At 36.5% G+C, this 19,220-nt stretch overlaps 1 protein-coding gene across 1 annotated transcript in view; it reads right to left on the bottom strand.

The window, feature by feature from the left end:
* Positions 1-18,636, bottom strand: part of MYBPC3 (myosin binding protein C3) — a 56,525-nt gene extending 37,889 nt beyond the window's left edge. The window contains exons 1-10 of the mRNA XM_032188057.1: positions 18,612-18,636; positions 9,768-10,034; positions 7,785-7,880; positions 7,437-7,523; positions 7,144-7,292; positions 6,080-6,197; positions 5,236-5,284; positions 3,972-4,016; positions 1,586-1,642; positions 869-871 (exon numbers count right to left, since the gene is read on the bottom strand). Coding sequence (XP_032043948.1) covers positions 869-871; positions 1,586-1,642; positions 3,972-4,016; positions 5,236-5,284; positions 6,080-6,197; positions 7,144-7,292; positions 7,437-7,523; positions 7,785-7,880; positions 9,768-10,034; positions 18,612-18,636 — 896 coding nt within the window. The remainder of the gene's footprint in view (positions 1-868; positions 872-1,585; positions 1,643-3,971; positions 4,017-5,235; positions 5,285-6,079; positions 6,198-7,143; positions 7,293-7,436; positions 7,524-7,784; positions 7,881-9,767; positions 10,035-18,611) is intronic.
* Positions 18,637-19,220: the final 584 nt, after the last annotated feature.

The raw sequence follows: 19,220 nt of genomic DNA, 5'->3' as shown, positions 1-19,220 counted from the left end.
TGGTATTGAAAGTTAAAGTTTGAACTGAATTCTGAATTCTGAGTTCAGGTTGAACTGAGTTCTGAAACAGAAGAAAAAATCTCACTTCCATGCCTCTAAGAAAAGGCTTCTAGCAGTGCACAAAATTAAGCAAGTGTTTTTACCTTCCTTGGCCTCCATTTATGAAAAATTAAAAAAAAAAAAAAAAACTTTAAAATTTTTAATTATTTTTTTGCTTACAGAGATTAGAATGTGAGTCTAGTGATGATTGTTTATAGTAACTTCAGGAGACAAAAAATGAGTGACCATGGGCAGTAATCAGAAGCATGCTCAGAGTGATGGGATGATAACGATCAATGGAAACCTCACCCGAAATTAAATATTTTGCAACAGGGAAGTCTGTACATTTACGGAATAGGTGATGTTGGTAATATGTTTGCTAAACATGATTAAGGGTGTATGGAACAAACCTTGAAAGCATACTTGATAGGCACCAGCATACAAATAATGCAAATGATCTGTGATCAAAGAAGAGGTTCCCATTTCTACTTCCTTCAACAATAGGAATTTAAACCAACAGATTATTGAGAAAATTTGATGATTCAAGCACTATGTAAAGCCACTAATAAAAGAAAGCAATGGTGAAAAACAAAAGAAAAGGAAGAAAAAAAAACCACATTGATTTGTATTGGATAGTTTGTCCTTAATTTCTAACTGTTTAAAAACATTTCCATCTCAGAAATTGGCAGTTGATAATTTTCTTTCATACTATATAATTTTTTGTCATGCTCTACATGTAAGATAAAAATGCATGCATTATTTCAAACCAAATGGTTCTGATATTCAGTCTGACCCATGCATTTATAATCAAATGAAGTAGAAACCTTACTCTCTGTTGTCAACAGTGGAATCCAAAATATCCAGATTACAATGGTAGTAAAAAGAAAAAAAACATATGTAGAGAGATTATGAAACAGATGTGTCAAGGACAGACAATGGGAAGAAGAAATTCCACCAAAAAAAAAAAAAAAAAAAAGTGCAAGTAAAAGCAAGAAATAAGACTTAGAGTAAAAGCATTAAAATATGTTATATAATATTTATACAACACAGAATCTCTATTATTGTAAAAAAAATATCTATAGTACATATAGTTGTATACTGTAACAATAATAATAGTAATGTTTGGATATCTAATAAAAATGCTTCTCTTCCCAGTTCTCTCATGCCGTGTGTTGTGAAAACTTAGGATAAAATTTCTTAGTAAACAGCATTATAGACAAGTATTGTAATTTATTTATTTTCTTTAGTGAAAAGTAAGCAACTAATTGCACTGGTCCCGGTCTTTTCTTTCTTGGGAAAATAAAAATAAATAAATAAAATATGTATTTACTTGCTCCACTATAAACCCAGCAAGAATGCAGGAAGTCTTGACTATTTGGGGAAGTCGCTATAAGTACTTGTTATCCTTTTTCCATTCAGAGCTGCTTTAGAAAAATTGCAAGGATTCTGAACTTATTAACCTCCTACTTGCTCTAGTTCTAGTGTTTCCAGACTTATTCTGCAGAAGGTAATTTTATTTCTCTAAGATTAGTGGATTTTTACTCACCTCTTTTTCAGTAGGGCACTAAAATTCAACTCTCCAGCTTCGTCATGTCCCTCAGTACTGTGTAGTAACAGAAAAATGTAATTAGCTTTAGAAGGAAATGGAAATGAAACTATATCATGACATAGGTGATAGATTTCTGCAGTGGAGTAGTGGATGGGTTTAGAATGACAGTGTGCTCTGACATGGGACATGACCTAATTAGGCTCTTTTTCATTATTGATCTAGATTAAGGAATTTGTTTAATGAACTTGTATTTTTTCTGTACTGATTAAGAAGAAAACTGTAGAGGTTATTAACTTGGTGGTCATATTGATTTGGAATATAGTGGTTATCATGTAGATGTTGCAGAAGCTCTCATTTAGAATCTTTAGTGCTTTTAGGAAGCTGTAGTTTCAGGAGTATGGATATAGGTTGTAGTGGGGGCAGTACTAAACCAACCTTTTTTGGACTTCCTGAAGTCCAAAATCACTTTTTTGTTTTTGTTTTTGTTTTCTTTCCTGGTATTTTATCTAGTATACCCAGCTACAATTTTTTAAGGCTCTTTGCAATTCCAGAGCTCATTATCGTGAAACGAGTATCACATTGCTGGTGCTTGGGCGAGCAAAAGGAGGAATCCTGTGATTTGACACAGAACCTGATGAATTGATTGATGAGAACGAGAAGCAACCAGCAGGAATTTTTTGATATGTAATGATGTTTGTCATATGCTAAACTCAGATGGAGTACACCATGTTATTTTTGGTGTTCTGAGTCAAACGTGTTTTAGCTGTGATTCTGAATGTTTGAAGTACAGATCTACTATGAAAACTTAACACAAAGTCTCTAAAACCACTTATTTGGGCTTAGTTCCTTAAAAAAAAAATCATTCTGGAGATGTGTTTTGGAAGTACTGAACCGACTGGGAATTAAATCTATTTCCTGATTAGTTATCATTCAATTAAAAAAAAAAAAAAAAAAAAGTCTTAATGTCTTTTTGTGCATTCAGGCAGGGTTTAGAAAGTCAAAATGAATTTTCTTCACCTCAGTTGGTCTCCCATCATCGATGTTCAGAGGCTCCTTTACACCTCTGTGGTATTGAGAGTAAGAATCAGGTAATACCAAGAAACAGCATTTAGATTCCTCCAGCAGCAACACCTTATCCTTCATCACTGTTTCATACACAGAAATTACTATTTTCACATGTACCAGGGGTAGCAGTAGCCCAAAATGCTGTCTCTGACAACACAGAGTGCTAGTTACTTCAGTCAGTCTGTCTGTAGGAGTATAACCAGAATGTAAGGATAATTTGATACGGCAGGAACAAATATAAAAATACGTAAGAAAACAGCTTTAACAGATAAAGGATGGGCATTTTGCCAGTACTGGTGATAAAAATGGAAGGGAAACAAGTGCCAGACTTTTGGTACTTGCAAAGTTGGTGAGAAAAAAATAACAATTCAAAACCATTTTTATTTTGACTCAGTACTGTTTTGAATAAGTTTTGAGGAGAGATCTGCTTATTAAGAAAGCACCATATTTACTTTTGTGATTACTTTCAAGGTAGTACAGTACTGGAATAGATTATTTTCTTGGTATGATGCTCAAGCAAGAAAGTGTATTTTTGGCCTCTTTATCCTTGCTTTAAGAAGATTTTCAATGGCTACAGGCATCATATATACAGATTACTATTATAATACTAACTTTGAAAAGGGCTTCTTGTGGTCAAATATTCAGAAAACCAGAATCTACAGCTGGAAGGGGAATTAGTCACATTATTGCTTCCCAGGTGGTAATTACAATCAGATTTTTAGGAAAGCCCACCAATCAGCGTTTGGCTTTTCTGCAGAGTAAGACCTTAATAATTGCTTTAACATGCATAGAGTTAAATCTAATCTCAGACTTCCTATTTTAATTATGGTAGAAGACATTGGGAGCAAAAGGGATGTGACGGGAAAGTTAATGATAATAGGATTAGGAGTGTGGCAGGAAATTACAGATTTTCATACGCATGTGTGTTGAAAAACTTCTGTGAGAGAAGTGACAGTTTTAGTCAAGATGTGCTCAGTATAGAAGAAAGAGTATAAAACAGAGGGGCAGACATGCATATAATTTGAAGTTTGTGTGAAGATAGTTCTCTCCAAACACAAGCCTTTTGTGTAGATGAATCTGCCTCTCACTGAACTATCAAACTACTCTTTTCAATATCTTAGACATATTACTACTTACTGGTATACATTCTAATCTTGTATAAGCACTACTATAAACCATGATTTATTAGGAATTCAAATGTTTATAATAGAAAGTGGAGCTAATTCTGTCTGTTTTTTATTTTATTTTGTTTTCCTGATCAGAGAGAGACAGTTCATTGTTAGACTTGAATTTGTCTGCTGACACAGACAGAGACTACCTGAGAAAGGCTGAAGTCATCCGTCTCCCCCCTCCTGCCAGGCTCCTGAGTGAGGGTATCAGACACAGAGCTTCAGATTTAAACAGTTCATTTCAAAATCTGGCTTCTTTCTTATAGAAAGAGCTGAAAATCTGAACAGCCTGAAGCTGCTAACATTGCTCTTACTCTCAACTGATTGTAAAATAATTCTTTTAATTCCGCTAGCAAGAAGAGAACCCCTTGGAGCCTAATTCCACTGCAGTGAAATAACACAATGCAACTAGGCACCGAATGTCCTTTTTTAGGCACCAGAGCAGGCTGGTCAGCTAGTTACAGATGGATTTGACTGTAAATAAATTCTTCAAGACTTCTTTATGATAGAATGCAAAATCCAAATCTCATACAGAAATAGCACTTGTATGGAAAAATTCAAGCAGTTTACAGAGCAAAATTTTCTCTTATGTTAGAGAAATTGATGCCTATTGGAATGTTCTTGATCTAATAACTGCAAAAATATATAGAAATTAAAACAGAAACTGATTTACTTAAAGGGAGAAAAGATATTTAACAATAAAAAACAGATATTAATGTTGAAATAAAAAAGATGTTACAAATTTGCAAATTTTACTAACAGAAGGGAAATCTTATTCAATGATGTCATGTATAAATTCAAATGATATTACGGAGCTGGTGAGAATAGTCTTTTCAGCACCAATGCAACACCTTGCAGTCTTCTAGGACCTGCATATATTAGGGTTTTTACACAGACATTTACAGTACCATTGTCTTCTTTCAATTAATATAAAACATGAAAACAAATACAGTCAAAATGCATTAATGTTTTTGGCGTTATGCTACTTACAGGGCTCACATCAAATTCCAGTTTTGGAATTTGTTTAGCAAATGTTTGTCTTAAGATGCATGTAGCTCCTCAAGCCACACTAAATCAAGGCTAAGCACTACACAGAATCTTTTCCCTCTCTGTTGGTTTACATCTGGAGTGCTCTACAGGACTGGAAAAAAAATGCTGAAGTTCTTCATAAAAAGGTATACATTATAAATTGCATAATTGAAGACAAGCACGATTGTTATGCTAGTTCAAAGTCAAAATTCTCTTAGATGATTCCTAGATGTTATTTAGTATTTTAATGGTAGAAATATTTTCTTAGTAGACATCCCTGTCTCTGTACTTGTTGGTACCATGCCTTTGCTTTTACTAGGAAAGTAATGAATTCTGCGTGGAAGTATAATTTGATCTACATAAGTTTCTACTGTGCATACTCACGTGCGTCGGAAGGCAGCACGAATATCCAAGTCTCCACTTAGTGGCGCTTCTGATGTGACAAAGAGGAACAAAAGAAGAATGAGGTGGCACATCAAAATAACGCAAAACTACAGTGCTATTTATAAAGCTTTTCAGTTACAGTCTTTTTTTTTTTTTTCCTGAAGTTCTTATGTTGTAAATTGTAATCAATCACATATTGGAGGATTGAAGCAGTATCTTTAAATAGGTAACCCTCACTAACTGGCTTTCAACATCCAGTGTTTGATGTATAACTTAGTTTAGTCTCAAGCTTCATCATGACAAATTGTCTTAACTCTTCTTTTTAATTCCTCTGCTGGTAAATTTTAGTTTCGATACTGGCTTCACAGGGTATATTGAAACCAGAATGAGAAAACCACTGTCTAATGTTATTCATTCTAATTGCAATCAGTCCTTTGAAAGCAAAGGTAAATTCTCGGAAATACATAGTAATGTACAGGAACTCCACCAAGGATGTTGCGTAGACAGAACCTGATTATTCTGTTCTAAACTTTTGAAGTCAGAATAAAGCCAGAGAATAGTTGGGCTGCTCTGTATCTTTCTGTGTGTTGTCTTAAAGAGCATCACAATTCTGACTTGAATGACATCCAACTGTTTTCTTCTAATGTTCTCTATCTCTGCCAACTCTTCCCAATCTTCATCTGCAGGCTTCTCTAAGTGCACCTGTAGCTCTGCAGGTGTATACTTCAGATCTATCCTTGTCTAGTAGCTGCTGTGTACCAGAAAGAATCGGTGGGCATATGTATAGGAAGAAAACAAAACAAAACGAAACAGGAAGAAGCAAGGTGGCAGTAGTTCATTTTACCATTGACTGTCAGGTTGAAATTAGAACTATCAAACTTGTCCTTAGTAGACACCTCACATCTGTACCCGCCTGCAAAGGTCATATTTGCTTCTATGATTTCCAGTTCAAAGGTGTACACCTAGAACAGAGACCAGTGATACACTTTGTAAGTTAGAAAATTAAATGCTGAGAGAGATTTAGAATGCAGCGTATTAAGGCATAAAGAAAAAGACGAGGGATAAAATACAGTTCTGTTTCCTTTTAGAATTAAGGATCTCCTGAACGTATAACTCATTACTGTCATCAAAATTGCATATCCCCAATTCAGTGGGAACAGCTAAAGGGTATGATCTGTACAGGTCTACCAAAGCATTCAGTGTTATATTAGGAAACTGTACTGATGTATGGGTGTATATAGTCATCACATATGGTAACTGCATGTTCATTGGAAACAGGAATACATGTAGATCTTCCATTAAACAAACATAGCCTCTACCTAGGATTCAGCAACAGGAGTGGCTGATTCACTCATGATGAAGTCAGTTCTGTTCCATCCAGAAGAGGGTGTTAGTGCTTCATATCCCACATGGGATGAGAAGCCATGGTACAGAATCTCTTGTGTTCCTGTTTGTGTATCCTTGGACACTTTTGTGCTAGAAATGGATCTTACTGAGATATTTAGAGTAGTCTAGTCAATGCAAGAGAACAGTAAATTCCAACACTAATAGCTGAACGCTTGATCTATATAAAAAGAAAATAGATATGTTACTATCTGCCTGACTTTGTTTTCTGTTAAATATAACCAGTATCTATTACTTGGGAGGAAGGTAGAACATTCTGCAGTAGGTGGTGTAAAACTGCTTCCCCAGTCCACCAGATATTTTCTCATTTCACCATAAACAAGATGTACAAGATTCTGTATGTAGTGCTCGTCTCGTCTGCATGGTCAAAACATAAGTGTGTCTGCATAAGTATTACATAGTATATAGCTTTGGTACCTCAAAACATTCCTATATTCGCTTATATTTTCCCCAGATTAAAGATTAGAATCTAAAAGACTGGGAATCTTACTCTGCCAGTTGTACCTTGTTGTTTCGATCATAACTGTCATGCAGCTGGAGGTGCTGCCCCACTTTGCTTGCTAGGTCCATCCACTTTCCTTTGAACCATTTCACCGATGGTTTCTTCAGCAGGCTCTCACCTGCAACTTTGGCAGTGAACGTGATATTTCCACCTTGTAAGGCAAGTAGGTTAAAATAGGATTATGAGTAGCGTTTAATATATCTGTTAGATGACTGCTGCCCTCCTGTATGTGGAGAGCACAGTCAGGCAGCAGGTGCAGTCTACGAACACCGCTTGACTCAGATTTTGTACCCACCAACAGTAACTTCTCCATCCTGAGGTCGTGTCACAAAGAGCCCGATAGGGTCTGCAGGCTCTTCTGGTTGAGTTCCAGCAGAGGGAACTGAATCAAACAAAAGAACTTCTAGTTAGGACTTTCTGCATCAGCTTCTCTTACAGCCTATGCAATAAATTTGTTAAGTCATTTCAAAATATCGCAGTATGTTTCTCCTGTCTCCGAGACTATTCTTTATTCTCTGTCATTTATCACCAGCAGTCACCTTTCAGCTACTGTCTCTACCTTGTTTACTGTAAAGGTTCACTGTTCCAGTTTTTCCCTTCTGTTAATGTACCAGACTTACTAAGAGCAGCAGTTCTTTATTACCTTCTGTGTTTTGGCTGCTTTCTGCTGGCGGAGCAGGCAGCTCTGAGGCAGCTAGGGCAGGAGCAGCTTCCGCAGGAGTGACCGTCTCACTCTTTTCTGGAAATGCATGTAAACCAAGATTAGAGAAAGCTGTGTTTCTACAGCTTTGATATATTTAGGAAATGCAAAAAAAAGTCAGCTGTGGTTTTCTAGTATTTAGAAGACGTGCTGTAAGGAGAAAGGGACTACTGGATGACAAGGCTCTTTTCTGGGCTAGGAAGGAGCTGATGCCTGAAATTTCAAATTCTGTGTTTTTGATGTGTAAAATCTTGGTTGATGAAAGCACTGTTATTAGCTGTTAACCTCAGTTAGATAAAAAAAAAAAAGTAGGAAAAGTAGTGAAAATGATGCAGTTATGATTTTTTAAAACAATTTGCTTTTTCATGAGATTTTGTTTAACTTTGTGGTTGGAATGTAATGTTCTAAACACTGCAGCTGTGTGTGGTTTGGGAGAAATGCTAGACATTACTAGCAATCAGTATGGAGAAAGTATTTTTAAAATTTCACTATCATTTGCTCCCCTGGCTTGTGGAAGTTTATGCCCTCTCAGTTAAACCATGGCTTCACAGACAAATTCAGACAAATTCATTTGGCACAATAGAGAAGATAGAAACGTATGAAAAGGGAATAGGAGTGAGCAACTGAACCAGAAGGAGGGAGGTAAAATTTCTTGAAGCAGATCAGCTGCTGACATTTTTTTTTTTTTTTTCTCCTTAGGTAGCAGAGATACTTCCAAAGGGCCTTGCCTACTTCACAGTCAAGTCCCACATGCTGTTTCCCAGCTATTGCAGTGTCTTTTCCACTAGAGATTTCTGGACGTGTTGTGCCATGAGGTGAGTAATTTGTGTGGCTTCTCTGTAACAAAGGGAAGTGGCTGTGTCTGGGTAGGCAAGGAGACAGTTTCTATTGTTTTGATAATAAAAAGCTGAAAAGATTCTTGTTTGTGATAATAATTATGGGTAATCCAGTTATACTTCGCCAGTGTAGCCTTTGTAAGATCTGAAAAACGAGACAGTACCTGTGAACATATGATCATGAATCAACCCCACTCTCAGAAAATTTATGCCGTTTACCCTAAAATGTATTTATGTCTTAAGAGAAAACAGTATGATTTTAACATTTATTGTTAGAAAGTATCCCATTGGATCTAGTCCAAATAAATTTCAACTCTAAAAAGGGAAAATATCAAATATTAAAATACAAAAAGTGCTGAATGGGGACCAAAGCTTTTGGAGGAAAAAAAAAAAAAAGGGACCAGGAAGGTCAAAATGTTTTTCCCAAGAAAGCCTGGGGAAGGTGTCTCCATCCATTTCCCATCTAGCTGTTGCTTTAATGCCCGCACAGATAGTAATGATAGGTGATACACAAATAATACGAAGGTTATTGTTTGTATTCAAGTTCCTCAAGAAAGATGAGCTTTTGTTAGCAGGTGATTTTGAGACGTTTTGTAGGAACATATGAACTCCTAAAAAACATAACAGCATAACTTGGAAATTTTTGTCAATTGTTAAATTTCCATTTAAATACAAAAATGTATTATTTTTTTAAATACCAGGCCTAAGATGCAAGGTGAGTCCAGGTTAGACTAGCTTTGCTTTCCTTTCCTTTTCAACTTCACTAATGGTTATAGAGAAAAGCTTGACTGTGAATTCTAAAGAAGTACATTGAGATTTCCTCTGTGTTCGCCGCTGTGTGGACTTCTGTCGTCTGGAAATAGGGATCTTACCCACGGGAAATGTGTCCCTCAGGTTAATATTAAAGAGCATTTTTTATAAATCTTACTGCAGTTTCAAATCATATGGCAAAACAGATATATTACCAGTAAAGAAATTTTACAATTTCAAATTAGGCTAATTTCCATGGGCCTCATTCATGAATTTTGAACACGGGATTGAAAATACTGAAATTAGAATTGAAATTAGAATTGCTTAGGAAACACTGTACCTGGTTCTTTGACCTTGAGTTCAAATTTGACCTTGGAACTTCCAGCTATTACAGCATATGTCACATCATCTTCTTTTACTACATTATTGATTGTCAGTGAATGCTTGTTTCCTTCTGCCTTGATGACATATTTCTCACTGTCAGTAATTTCTGTGCCGGCTCGCTGCCACTTCACCTTGACGCCAGCTTTTTCTGTCTCTGCTTCAAACACAGCTGTACTTCCGGCTGTCACCTCTGTTGTCTTCGGCTTCTTGGTAAATGCAGAAACTAAAAAAAGAGAGAGGACTCAGTAAAATCTGTTTTGCAGTTGTGGGATATCTGGTGTAGTCAGCTGTTGTGGCTGCAACAGCTGTCTCCTTTCTCTCCCATCTGCCCATGCAAGATATAAATTACACTTTCCACAGAGAAGTTGTGGAATTGTCTTTGTTTTTACCAAGTTCTGTTTCTGACTGAGATGTCTTGTCTTCTCCATATTGTCATGAGATAAAATGTACGGGATAGCAAACTTGTCTCACTGTCCATCTTCCTCTTCCTTTCTCCTGTACTGAGCTCTGATTTTTCGTGAGTGAGTGTTTTGATCTATGACAAGTTGGTATGATTTATATTCTCACATATAAAGCTTTCTGCCTTAATTTGCTATGCAGTTTTGTTTAGAAATAGGAATTCCTTCTTAATTCTATCCTAATAGTTGCTTAATGCTGGCATTAAAAAGGAGCAGGATCTGTTCCTCCAACAAAACTACAGTTACTTCAGCAGCCTGTGTCCTAATATACCATAATAAATTAATGGTTCATCTTCGGTCCTTCTGTTTTGACCAGTCAAGGCTATAGTGGAAAGGGATGCATGTTCCTATGATGGCCTTTGTAATTATATCCCACCTAAAATACTATCAAGTGTTGTTTGCATTCAAATCATTATTCTGAACATAGCAAGTTTAGTATTAATAATTAATAATAGTATTAATAAGTGCTTACCTACGACAGCTAGTTTTCTAATGAATTACAAGATGGATCAAAATATTTCCTCTATATGTTAAAGAGCACTTATGATCCTAATGATGAGAAATAATTAAATTCTCAATATATGGGATGAACAAGCATAAACCAAATGACCTGTTTTGGCTCATGTGTAATCAAAGTAGCACAACAGATGTGAATTTGGAAAGCAAGCCATGTATTGTGCTTTCAGCCTATGGGTATCTTAAACTTTCTCAAGATTAGATTTTAATGAGACTGCTTGCTTTACCATTTTCTTTGCTCTGAATTATTTATTTTTATCTTTTAACTTTATTTTGAAACAAGTTTTTCATGTTCGTATTTTGGTCTAAATTGAATCTGTTACCTTTCTGCTAATTGCCCTGAGCCATGCTCGTGTATAAAAATACCAGTAATTTACATTCTGATTCATACATTAAATGTTTTTTGTGTGTCATTATGTCATCTTATTATTGACTTGCCCTTTTATAACCATACTTTTATATAATACTCGTAATTCTGTCACATTTGATTACATCAGTCACCTTTGCTGCAAAGTATCCGTGGCTTGTCTACTTGGACAACAACAGCAACTTTCCTAAACACCAGAACAATGGTTATAATTAGCATAAGCTTTTGTTTCTTCTTTATAAAAATGAAGGGAACGTGGTATGGAAGGAAACACTCTAAAAGAAATAGCTCATACTCCTGTTCAAACAGGTGCTTGAGCTAGCATAAATGCTATAGTACTAATAATGCCATCTGCACTAAATCTCCATTCCTGTGCCATGTGCTCAGACTGCATAACTAGACCACAGTGGAGTTACACCTGCAAAGATCTTGTCTGATGGCCTTTGGACTGTAAAATGAAACAGGACTCTCTTCTTGTACTGTTTTACAAAGCATCAAATTCAATTTGCTCAAGCATCAAATAAAGTGACTTACAAATAATTCTGTAATTTAGGATGTATTGCATTTTGCCTCTCTTTTTTATATAAATTCCTATTTTTTTTTTTTTCCCCTCACATTTTATAATTTGGTGAGAAAACAAATTTGTTTTGCACTAAGTAGCCTTCAATGAGCTCCTTTTGTCGTCTTCTACATGTGTATGAAATTTCCTCTGGCACTGGAATGTGCTTGGATGTTTTTATGGTTTCTTTCTTTTTTTTTTTTTTTTTTTTTCTAACCTTAGGGCTGTAAGTGATATAATTGTTCTTACACAGAATATGGTATTTTTATAGAATATAATGCCCTGTACTTTAGTGTAGTAGTCAAATGCTTGTTATCAGCTGCACATCTTTTGGTACAGTATTGCACTTCAGTATGTAACACACCAGGGTATCCTTGATGTAGTGTATCATTGTGACTAGTTGCATGAGAGTTACTGTAGACAGCAACTTTAATGTAAAGAATTCAAAAGATAATTAGAGTTGGCCAGGCTACCACGGAGTGTGGGGCCACGTCGCTTCTTGAATCCACTCCTGAAATACCTACCAGCTGGCTCCTCTCCCTGTGACTGTAGAGATGTGGTGGAAAGTGAGCATGCTTTTTCTCTGAGTACTACCATCATCACTCTTCTATTTAAGCACAAAATAGTCTATAAATACACTAATTACTTAACAGTAATGTCACCTGCAAAGGTTCCGTCCTCTGAATGTCAGTGTTTCAAGACGTGTATTCAGAAATAACGCTGTGATCTGCTGTACACCCTGTTAAGTGGTAAGGTTTCTTACATTTACTTTAGATGACTCAACAAAAACAGATTGTTGGACAGAACTACATTCACAGTGAGAAATCTCCACCACCACATCATATTTCTGACTTGTGGAAAAACTAAATACATATGTAGAAGTTTACAAGTAAGTCTCCCTGTCTTTTCTTTTTTCCTCTCTCCCTTTCCTGCCAAAAGAGTCATTTATTTCAATTTCTACTTAAAATGTTTGTGAATATTTCCATTAAAACGTGTGATTGGAACAGGCCAAAATTTCCATGAGAATAAAAGACCTGCAAGAACCATTCCTGAGAACCCACTTTTTCACAGGCAAGGAGATTCTGAGAGTCATTTTCTTGCACCAGAGTTTCAGAGTCAATGGATGACAGTGTTCAAAGTGATGTCTCTTTGTATATCCATTTATATTCCCTTTTATCTTCCACTGTTCATATTTGCATGCAAAGGAGAAGTGGGGATGTGCAGCTGGAGTTTTTATAAGAAATTTCTTTGTTGCAGAAGAGTGATTGCTGAACAAGCATTCGATGAGAATCCTGTCATTTTCCCTTGTGGGGGAAAAGTGGGCAGCTTAACAAAAGAAAGAGAAGTTAGAGGTCAGCTGCTCACAGTCTCTTCTCCTTCATTGTGGCTCCTACTTTAGGTAACAAATGTATCCAAGTTCACCAGATTTATTTTTTTTTCATATCGTTATGCCAATCTAATCCAACTATTTCCTCAACAGGAATGGCCCAAAATATCACCATTCAAAACTTACTGTCCATTCTGAGAGCCTCGATTTTGCCTGCTTTTGTCAGAAACACATTCCCCACTTAGAGATCTCTCTCACTTCAACGCTTGATTTGGCTTCTACCCAGCTATGTCCCTCTGAGTTTCATGTATCCCTCCCTTTCTCAAAATGCTCTTTGACGCTACCACCACCATCAGGCTGTGGAAAACCCAGCAACTGTGACACCTCTCATGTGATGTTGTGGAATGGCTACACCTCTTGTGCCTGTCAGGCACTGACAGATCTCAGGCACTTTCACATGTTTATCCAGATTCCAGTCAAATGTGAGCAGAGGAGCCACTGGGCTGGAGCACCTGATGACGAAGTAGCCCATGTCCTCTGCCTCCCATTTTTTTAACTCTCTGCTTGCCATTAAAGTCTAACCCACCCAGCAAAAAGGAAGAGAGAGCAGTCAGTAATGCTAACAACGTGTACAATTTGGGGGAAGGGGAAGAGGCACATATATATGAATTATCAGTGCTGGTGATGACAGGAATTGTTGTTGAAGGGAAGCTGAATGATAAGTGTGCTGTGTGTGTTTGTTGGGGGAAGGAGCTGGAATTGCTTTGGGGAGTTAACATGGGGTGAGAAGAGGGATGTGGAGCTAATAAAAGGAAATGAGTCTAGAGCCACTTTATCCTAACCCATTTTTCAGCACCCACTTCTCATGTCCTAGACTTTCCTACCACTTCCAGCACCCATAAGAACCTCACATAACTTCTGAGTAATGTAGAAGAGCAAATTTCTACCTGTGACAAAACGGGAAGCAGGCTCCATGTGGTCTGAAGTAGGCTTGCAGAAAACTTTCTGTGCCTAATTTTGTCCCTACTTAAACTTGGATCTGATAGCACTCCTCTAAGAGTCTTGTAACAACTGAAGATGTCTCAGGAAACATCAGCTAGACAGTTATATATGTTACATGAGTTACAACTTCATTAAATAGTAATAAAAAACTCTATTTGGAGCTCCACAATCAGATTGCATTTTGATAATAATTTATTAATAAGTCTTTCAATCATCAGGTTGAAGAAATACAAAATATATATGCTTTTGGTCAAATTAAACTAGAATTATATCATTTAAGTCCCAAAACCAACTACCTTTGCTTTTCTCCTAAGTAAAATTATGAAATTAGTATTCTGCTTTCCAACAGCTGCCATTTGTTAAATCTTCATCTGAGCGCCTTTATGCTTTCCCCTTACTTTCTGACCTACTTTGAATTAATCTTCTAATGCCTACACCAACCTAGTTTACTGTTCTGCTACAAAGCTTTTTCATATTATCCTATGCAAAAAAACAAAACAAAACAAACAAACAAAACAAAAACACAACAAAATGTCTAAGCTCTTACCTATTGGACTAACCATTGCTTTCTTTGCTCTCTTGTTGAGTTGTCTGTCCATTTACTGGACTTTTCTTTTGTAACTCTTTAGAGGCAGGGACTGTTTTACTGCTTCTTTGTACAGCATTGAATAGCTAATAAATAGCAACTAAGTACTGTTGTATCTCGAATAAGAATAAAAGCTAGTGTTAAATGTTAGAGGAGAAATGCTTATTTGGTGATTATCAGAAAAAAAAAAAAAAGAAGATATGTATTAAAATAATGTTTAATTAACTGGAATCATTTCACTTCCTAGCCACATCCTGTAAGTGATTTGGCTTGTTAAGAATCATAAGCATTATACGGAAAAGTTCCCCTAAAATCACTGAATTCAAAGTATATGTGAAGTACCTGAAATCAAAGAGGTGTTGATTCCACAATGGTGGTTTTAACTAGATAGAGTGATAGAGGAGAGCCATCCCGCTGTGGTTTTTGTTTTTAAATTTCATCTCGCTTTTCAGAGCAGTGGCTCTGACTTTAGCTCTTCATCACGCATTATTTGTGATAAGTCCTTAAAGGAGAGAGAGATAAGCACTTAAGGACAATGTGTGTTAGAATAAGCATTTCAAATGTTATTTTTACTTTTCTGAAGTAAAAACTGTAAAAGGTATAAGTGTTTTAGGAGAATCTAATCAATCTTCTTGAACATGCATCCTACAAGCTCCACCAGAAACTTGTGATGAGTATAACTTAGAAAAAATAGTCACCAGTTTTCTCCCACAGATCCAAGTCAGCTTACTTCACGTTCTGTGTATTTGGTATTCAAATATGTAGATTGGCGCCATATTGAATTAAAAATTTAAAAAGTAGCATTAGCTTTTGTAGTTCCTTAATTTGTTAAGGCTTCACATTGAAAATTTGTCTTTGTTTTAGTACTTATACTTGACATTAAGTTCTCTTCTTCTACCATTTGCTCTTCCATTGAGTGAAAAGCCAAACTATGGATAAACAGACTTCAGTAATGGAGCTTGTAAATTCCTTAGTGAGGAACTATATAAAGATTCTGTGCATTCCTCATTCAGTACCTAAGTGGCTTCTTGCAATTACAAGCTTAATCATTCCTTGATCCAAAAGCTGTTGAGCTACTCAATCTTATCATTCCTTGCCTACTTCAGCAGCTGAGATTGTAAATTCCTGTAACATGAGCAACAGGCAAGGAATAGTTTCACTAACCAGTCACCTCTCTCTCTATGCACCCATCATACTTGTTGTAAAATGGGGATAATATTCAGCTTACTTTGAATCTTCAATTACCCCCCCCCCCAAAAAAAAAAGAAAAGAAAAAAGGAAAATATATCTATAAATTTGTTATTATGGATTTTTATATTCCTGTAGTGCACAGAAGTTCATTATCATGGACCAGTATTTTAACACTGAGCAGTACTTTACTGTGCTAGGTGCTTACAAACGTAAAACGAGGCGCTTATATTCCAGCTAAAATTCTAGAGGCTATCCTTCAATATGCAAAATTGCTTATTATTATGAAATGCCAAAAATTTCTCTGTACTTATAGCCAAACTATTTATAAACCCTTGATAAAAATACCAAATCTGAACTGCAAAATCCAGACTCCTCAATGTATAAAATACATGAAAAAAAAATGTACTGATTTTCAGAGAAGGTGAGTAATGGAAGACTTCTCCTTTTCCAGATTTAGTAATGCATACATTTCCCATTAAGTCCCATTTATCTACTAAATTTGGTGTTAAAAGGTCAGCTGTTTCCTTTTAATGTCACAAAATAATGTTAAGGAAATGGTTGGTGTTTTTAACCTTCTTGAGTTTTCACAAAAACAACAAAAATAGATTAAAGCTTTTTTAAAAGCCAATCTTTGAGCAGAGGTCAACTGTGAAATGTGTAAGACACAAAGAAAAGAATATAATGCTTCTGCTGTGGAAGTCTGCAAAAGATAATGTTTTTCAATGTTTGATAGTTTGCTCTAAAAATGAATTGCTGCAGATTTTCTAAACGCTGTTGGTCTTCAGGAATGTATCAACTTTCCGGAAAGCCATGCCAGTACTTTTGGTGTTGTGTAGAGAAATGGGACAGAGCCTCATCCTGAAGGGTTTCAGCTGGACAATTTAAAGTAAGAGAATGACTGTTGGGAAGTCTATTTCACAGTTTTAATTTATTTAATTATTTATGCATGTTGAAAGGTTTGTTACAACAGCAGAATATCTCTGATTGTTCTTTGGCATGAAGCATTGTTGCTTACCTGTACACCAGGTGCCCTAATTTCAGTAATAACAACTGAAGATCTCTCAGCATTCTTCAGTATTCTAACTATATGGCATGTGAAAGGCAGAAATCATGACTTGTCCAGGTATGAACTATAAGGTGCTTATTCAGCCCTCCTGGGATTATGCTGAATATTATCCTGTCGTGAAGTGACTTGAATTGTATAAACAAAGTGAAATAGAAAACCAGAGGGATTAATGGCTCTTAGGAGAAAGAGAAGATCCCTCCCAAGTTATGGGGCATGTGACTGGTTCTGTCTCAGTTGGAGTGGGTAATAAGAGCTTTTCCTCCCCCTGCTGCGATAATCACAGTGTTTGGGCTGGTTTGTTCATAGGAATTGCGTAGGACTAGTGTTGTTAGACACCTGTTAGATTTCTTTCCTCTGGAGAAATAAACTGGAACAGAATTTATCTTCACCATTAGCTAGCAGAGCTGGATGTCTTCACAGTCAGAGAAGTTGCCTCTTACGCCCAGTTGAAAATGTTAATTTAAAGGAAGTTAAACCATAACAAATCAAGTCACAATGCCTAGGAGATCACACTGGCAAATTTTCCCTACTCTGTCATACTTATTTTTGCTAGCATTGCCAATCACAAGCATTAGACATTTCAATGAATCTCAAAAATCAAGTGACTTTAAAAATAGAATACGATTATGAACATCTTTTTTGGTGATTGCTGAACCTTTACAACTTACATTTTCAGGGTTTCCTCTACAATTACAAGGTCTGGTTTATACTTATTTTTATATAAGATTCTACTTCCATCAGATTTCAGAATTGCAGCTTGAAGAACATCAAGTGATAAAATCGAGGTATTGGTGCCAACCCTGTCACTTCAGAGTTACTGTATAAAGAAGGTTCTTGAAGCTAATCATCCTTAAGCGCTTTGCAGTTCTTAATGTGAGATACAGGTTGGATTTGTTTTCTGTCTCTTGCAGTGTCTGATTCCAAATATTTTGGCCAAAATGAAAGTTCTCCTTAACAGCTGTAGGCTCTTTGGTAGTGTTGAGCACAGCAGATTTTCCCATTGACCAGGCTAACCGGCGACTGATGCCTGTTTAAAGTACAAAGGCCTACTTTAATAAGTATCAGCAGTTGTTATTGACTAACTCTGAGAACTGCGTGTTATTATAGGATCTTGTGGCTCTACAGGAGAGGATGGAGGAGGGTGAATGAAAGGAAATATGCATATATTCTTTATAGTATGGTGTCTCCTTTTTTTTTCCTAGAGCTCTACTGTCACTGGATGAGAGAACTAGAAAGAGTAAGCTCTGAACCATGTGCCGTTTACTTTCATTCTCACAGAGATTTTACTACCAGCAAATAACATCAAAGTTTGCCACTTACACTTCCTGAAAAGTATTAGGATCAAAAAACAACCAACCAAACAAAAAACAAACAAACAAACAAACAAAAAAAAACCCACCACCAAAACAACTTGGGAGACTTTACACTGCCCAACTGCCCAAGAGAGAGATTCCAAGCTTTTTTTTTCACAGCCCTGAATGTGACTGTGAGAAGAAATGAGATAAGAAAGGAATCTAAGAATTAAACCTCTATTCTTTCCTCATCCAAAGTCTCTTGAGATATTCCTGTCACTGATTTCTCTGCAAGATCACATTTATAAAATACCATCTCTTTTTCCTCTCCTTTTTTTTCCCTGAGGCATCTATTTTTTTTCTGGCATATGAAAGCTACTCACATTTTTATCTGTCAAGCCATTCTCAGCCTTTGTTTGGCAGTTATGATCCTTACCTGTTTTCTTTACAGGCTCTGGCATCTTCACTTTGTTTCTGATGAAGCTCCCAGCTGTATCTAGGAAGCAGGGTCCGAGCTAAACAGGAATGAGTCTCCAGGGCTTTTGAGACCCCCTAAAGAAACTCTTGGTGGAAGCCCCCATCCTGCTCCTCCCCCTTGAGCCCCCTCTGTTGTCAACTACGGCACCTTATCAACAGCAGGACGCACTTGACAGGCTACATCAGCCAGGATAAATATAGCCAAGTTCCAGGAGCCGGAGAGCTCAAACCATCCAATAGTGGCTACTGCTGAGCTGTTGGTGCAAACCGGAGCACAATTGGATGTTGCATATGCATACAGTACATTTTCCAGCCTCACATATGTATTGCATTAAGGATTCCTACACTGCCATGCTTATAGCACATTCTGTGAACTGGATCTGATAATTACATATCCTGTATGTTTGTTCCGGGTTTACTACAAGTATGTATCTGCTTGCATTCTTGCTACTTTGCTATTGTTATAATCCTGTCAGAAACAGACAGACCCTCACAGAGCTTTTTTTCTTTTTCAGTTTTCTCCTCTGCTGAAAACTGCTTGTAGAATTAAATGCAAAACTTCTTGAAA

This window comes from Aythya fuligula, chromosome 5 (assembly GCF_009819795.1).
Source record: "Aythya fuligula isolate bAytFul2 chromosome 5, bAytFul2.pri, whole genome shotgun sequence".
Lineage (NCBI taxonomy): Eukaryota > Metazoa > Chordata > Aves > Anseriformes > Anatidae > Aythya > Aythya fuligula.
Note: the sequence above shows the minus strand (reverse complement) of the source record. Positions and strands in the feature narration are given on the sequence as shown.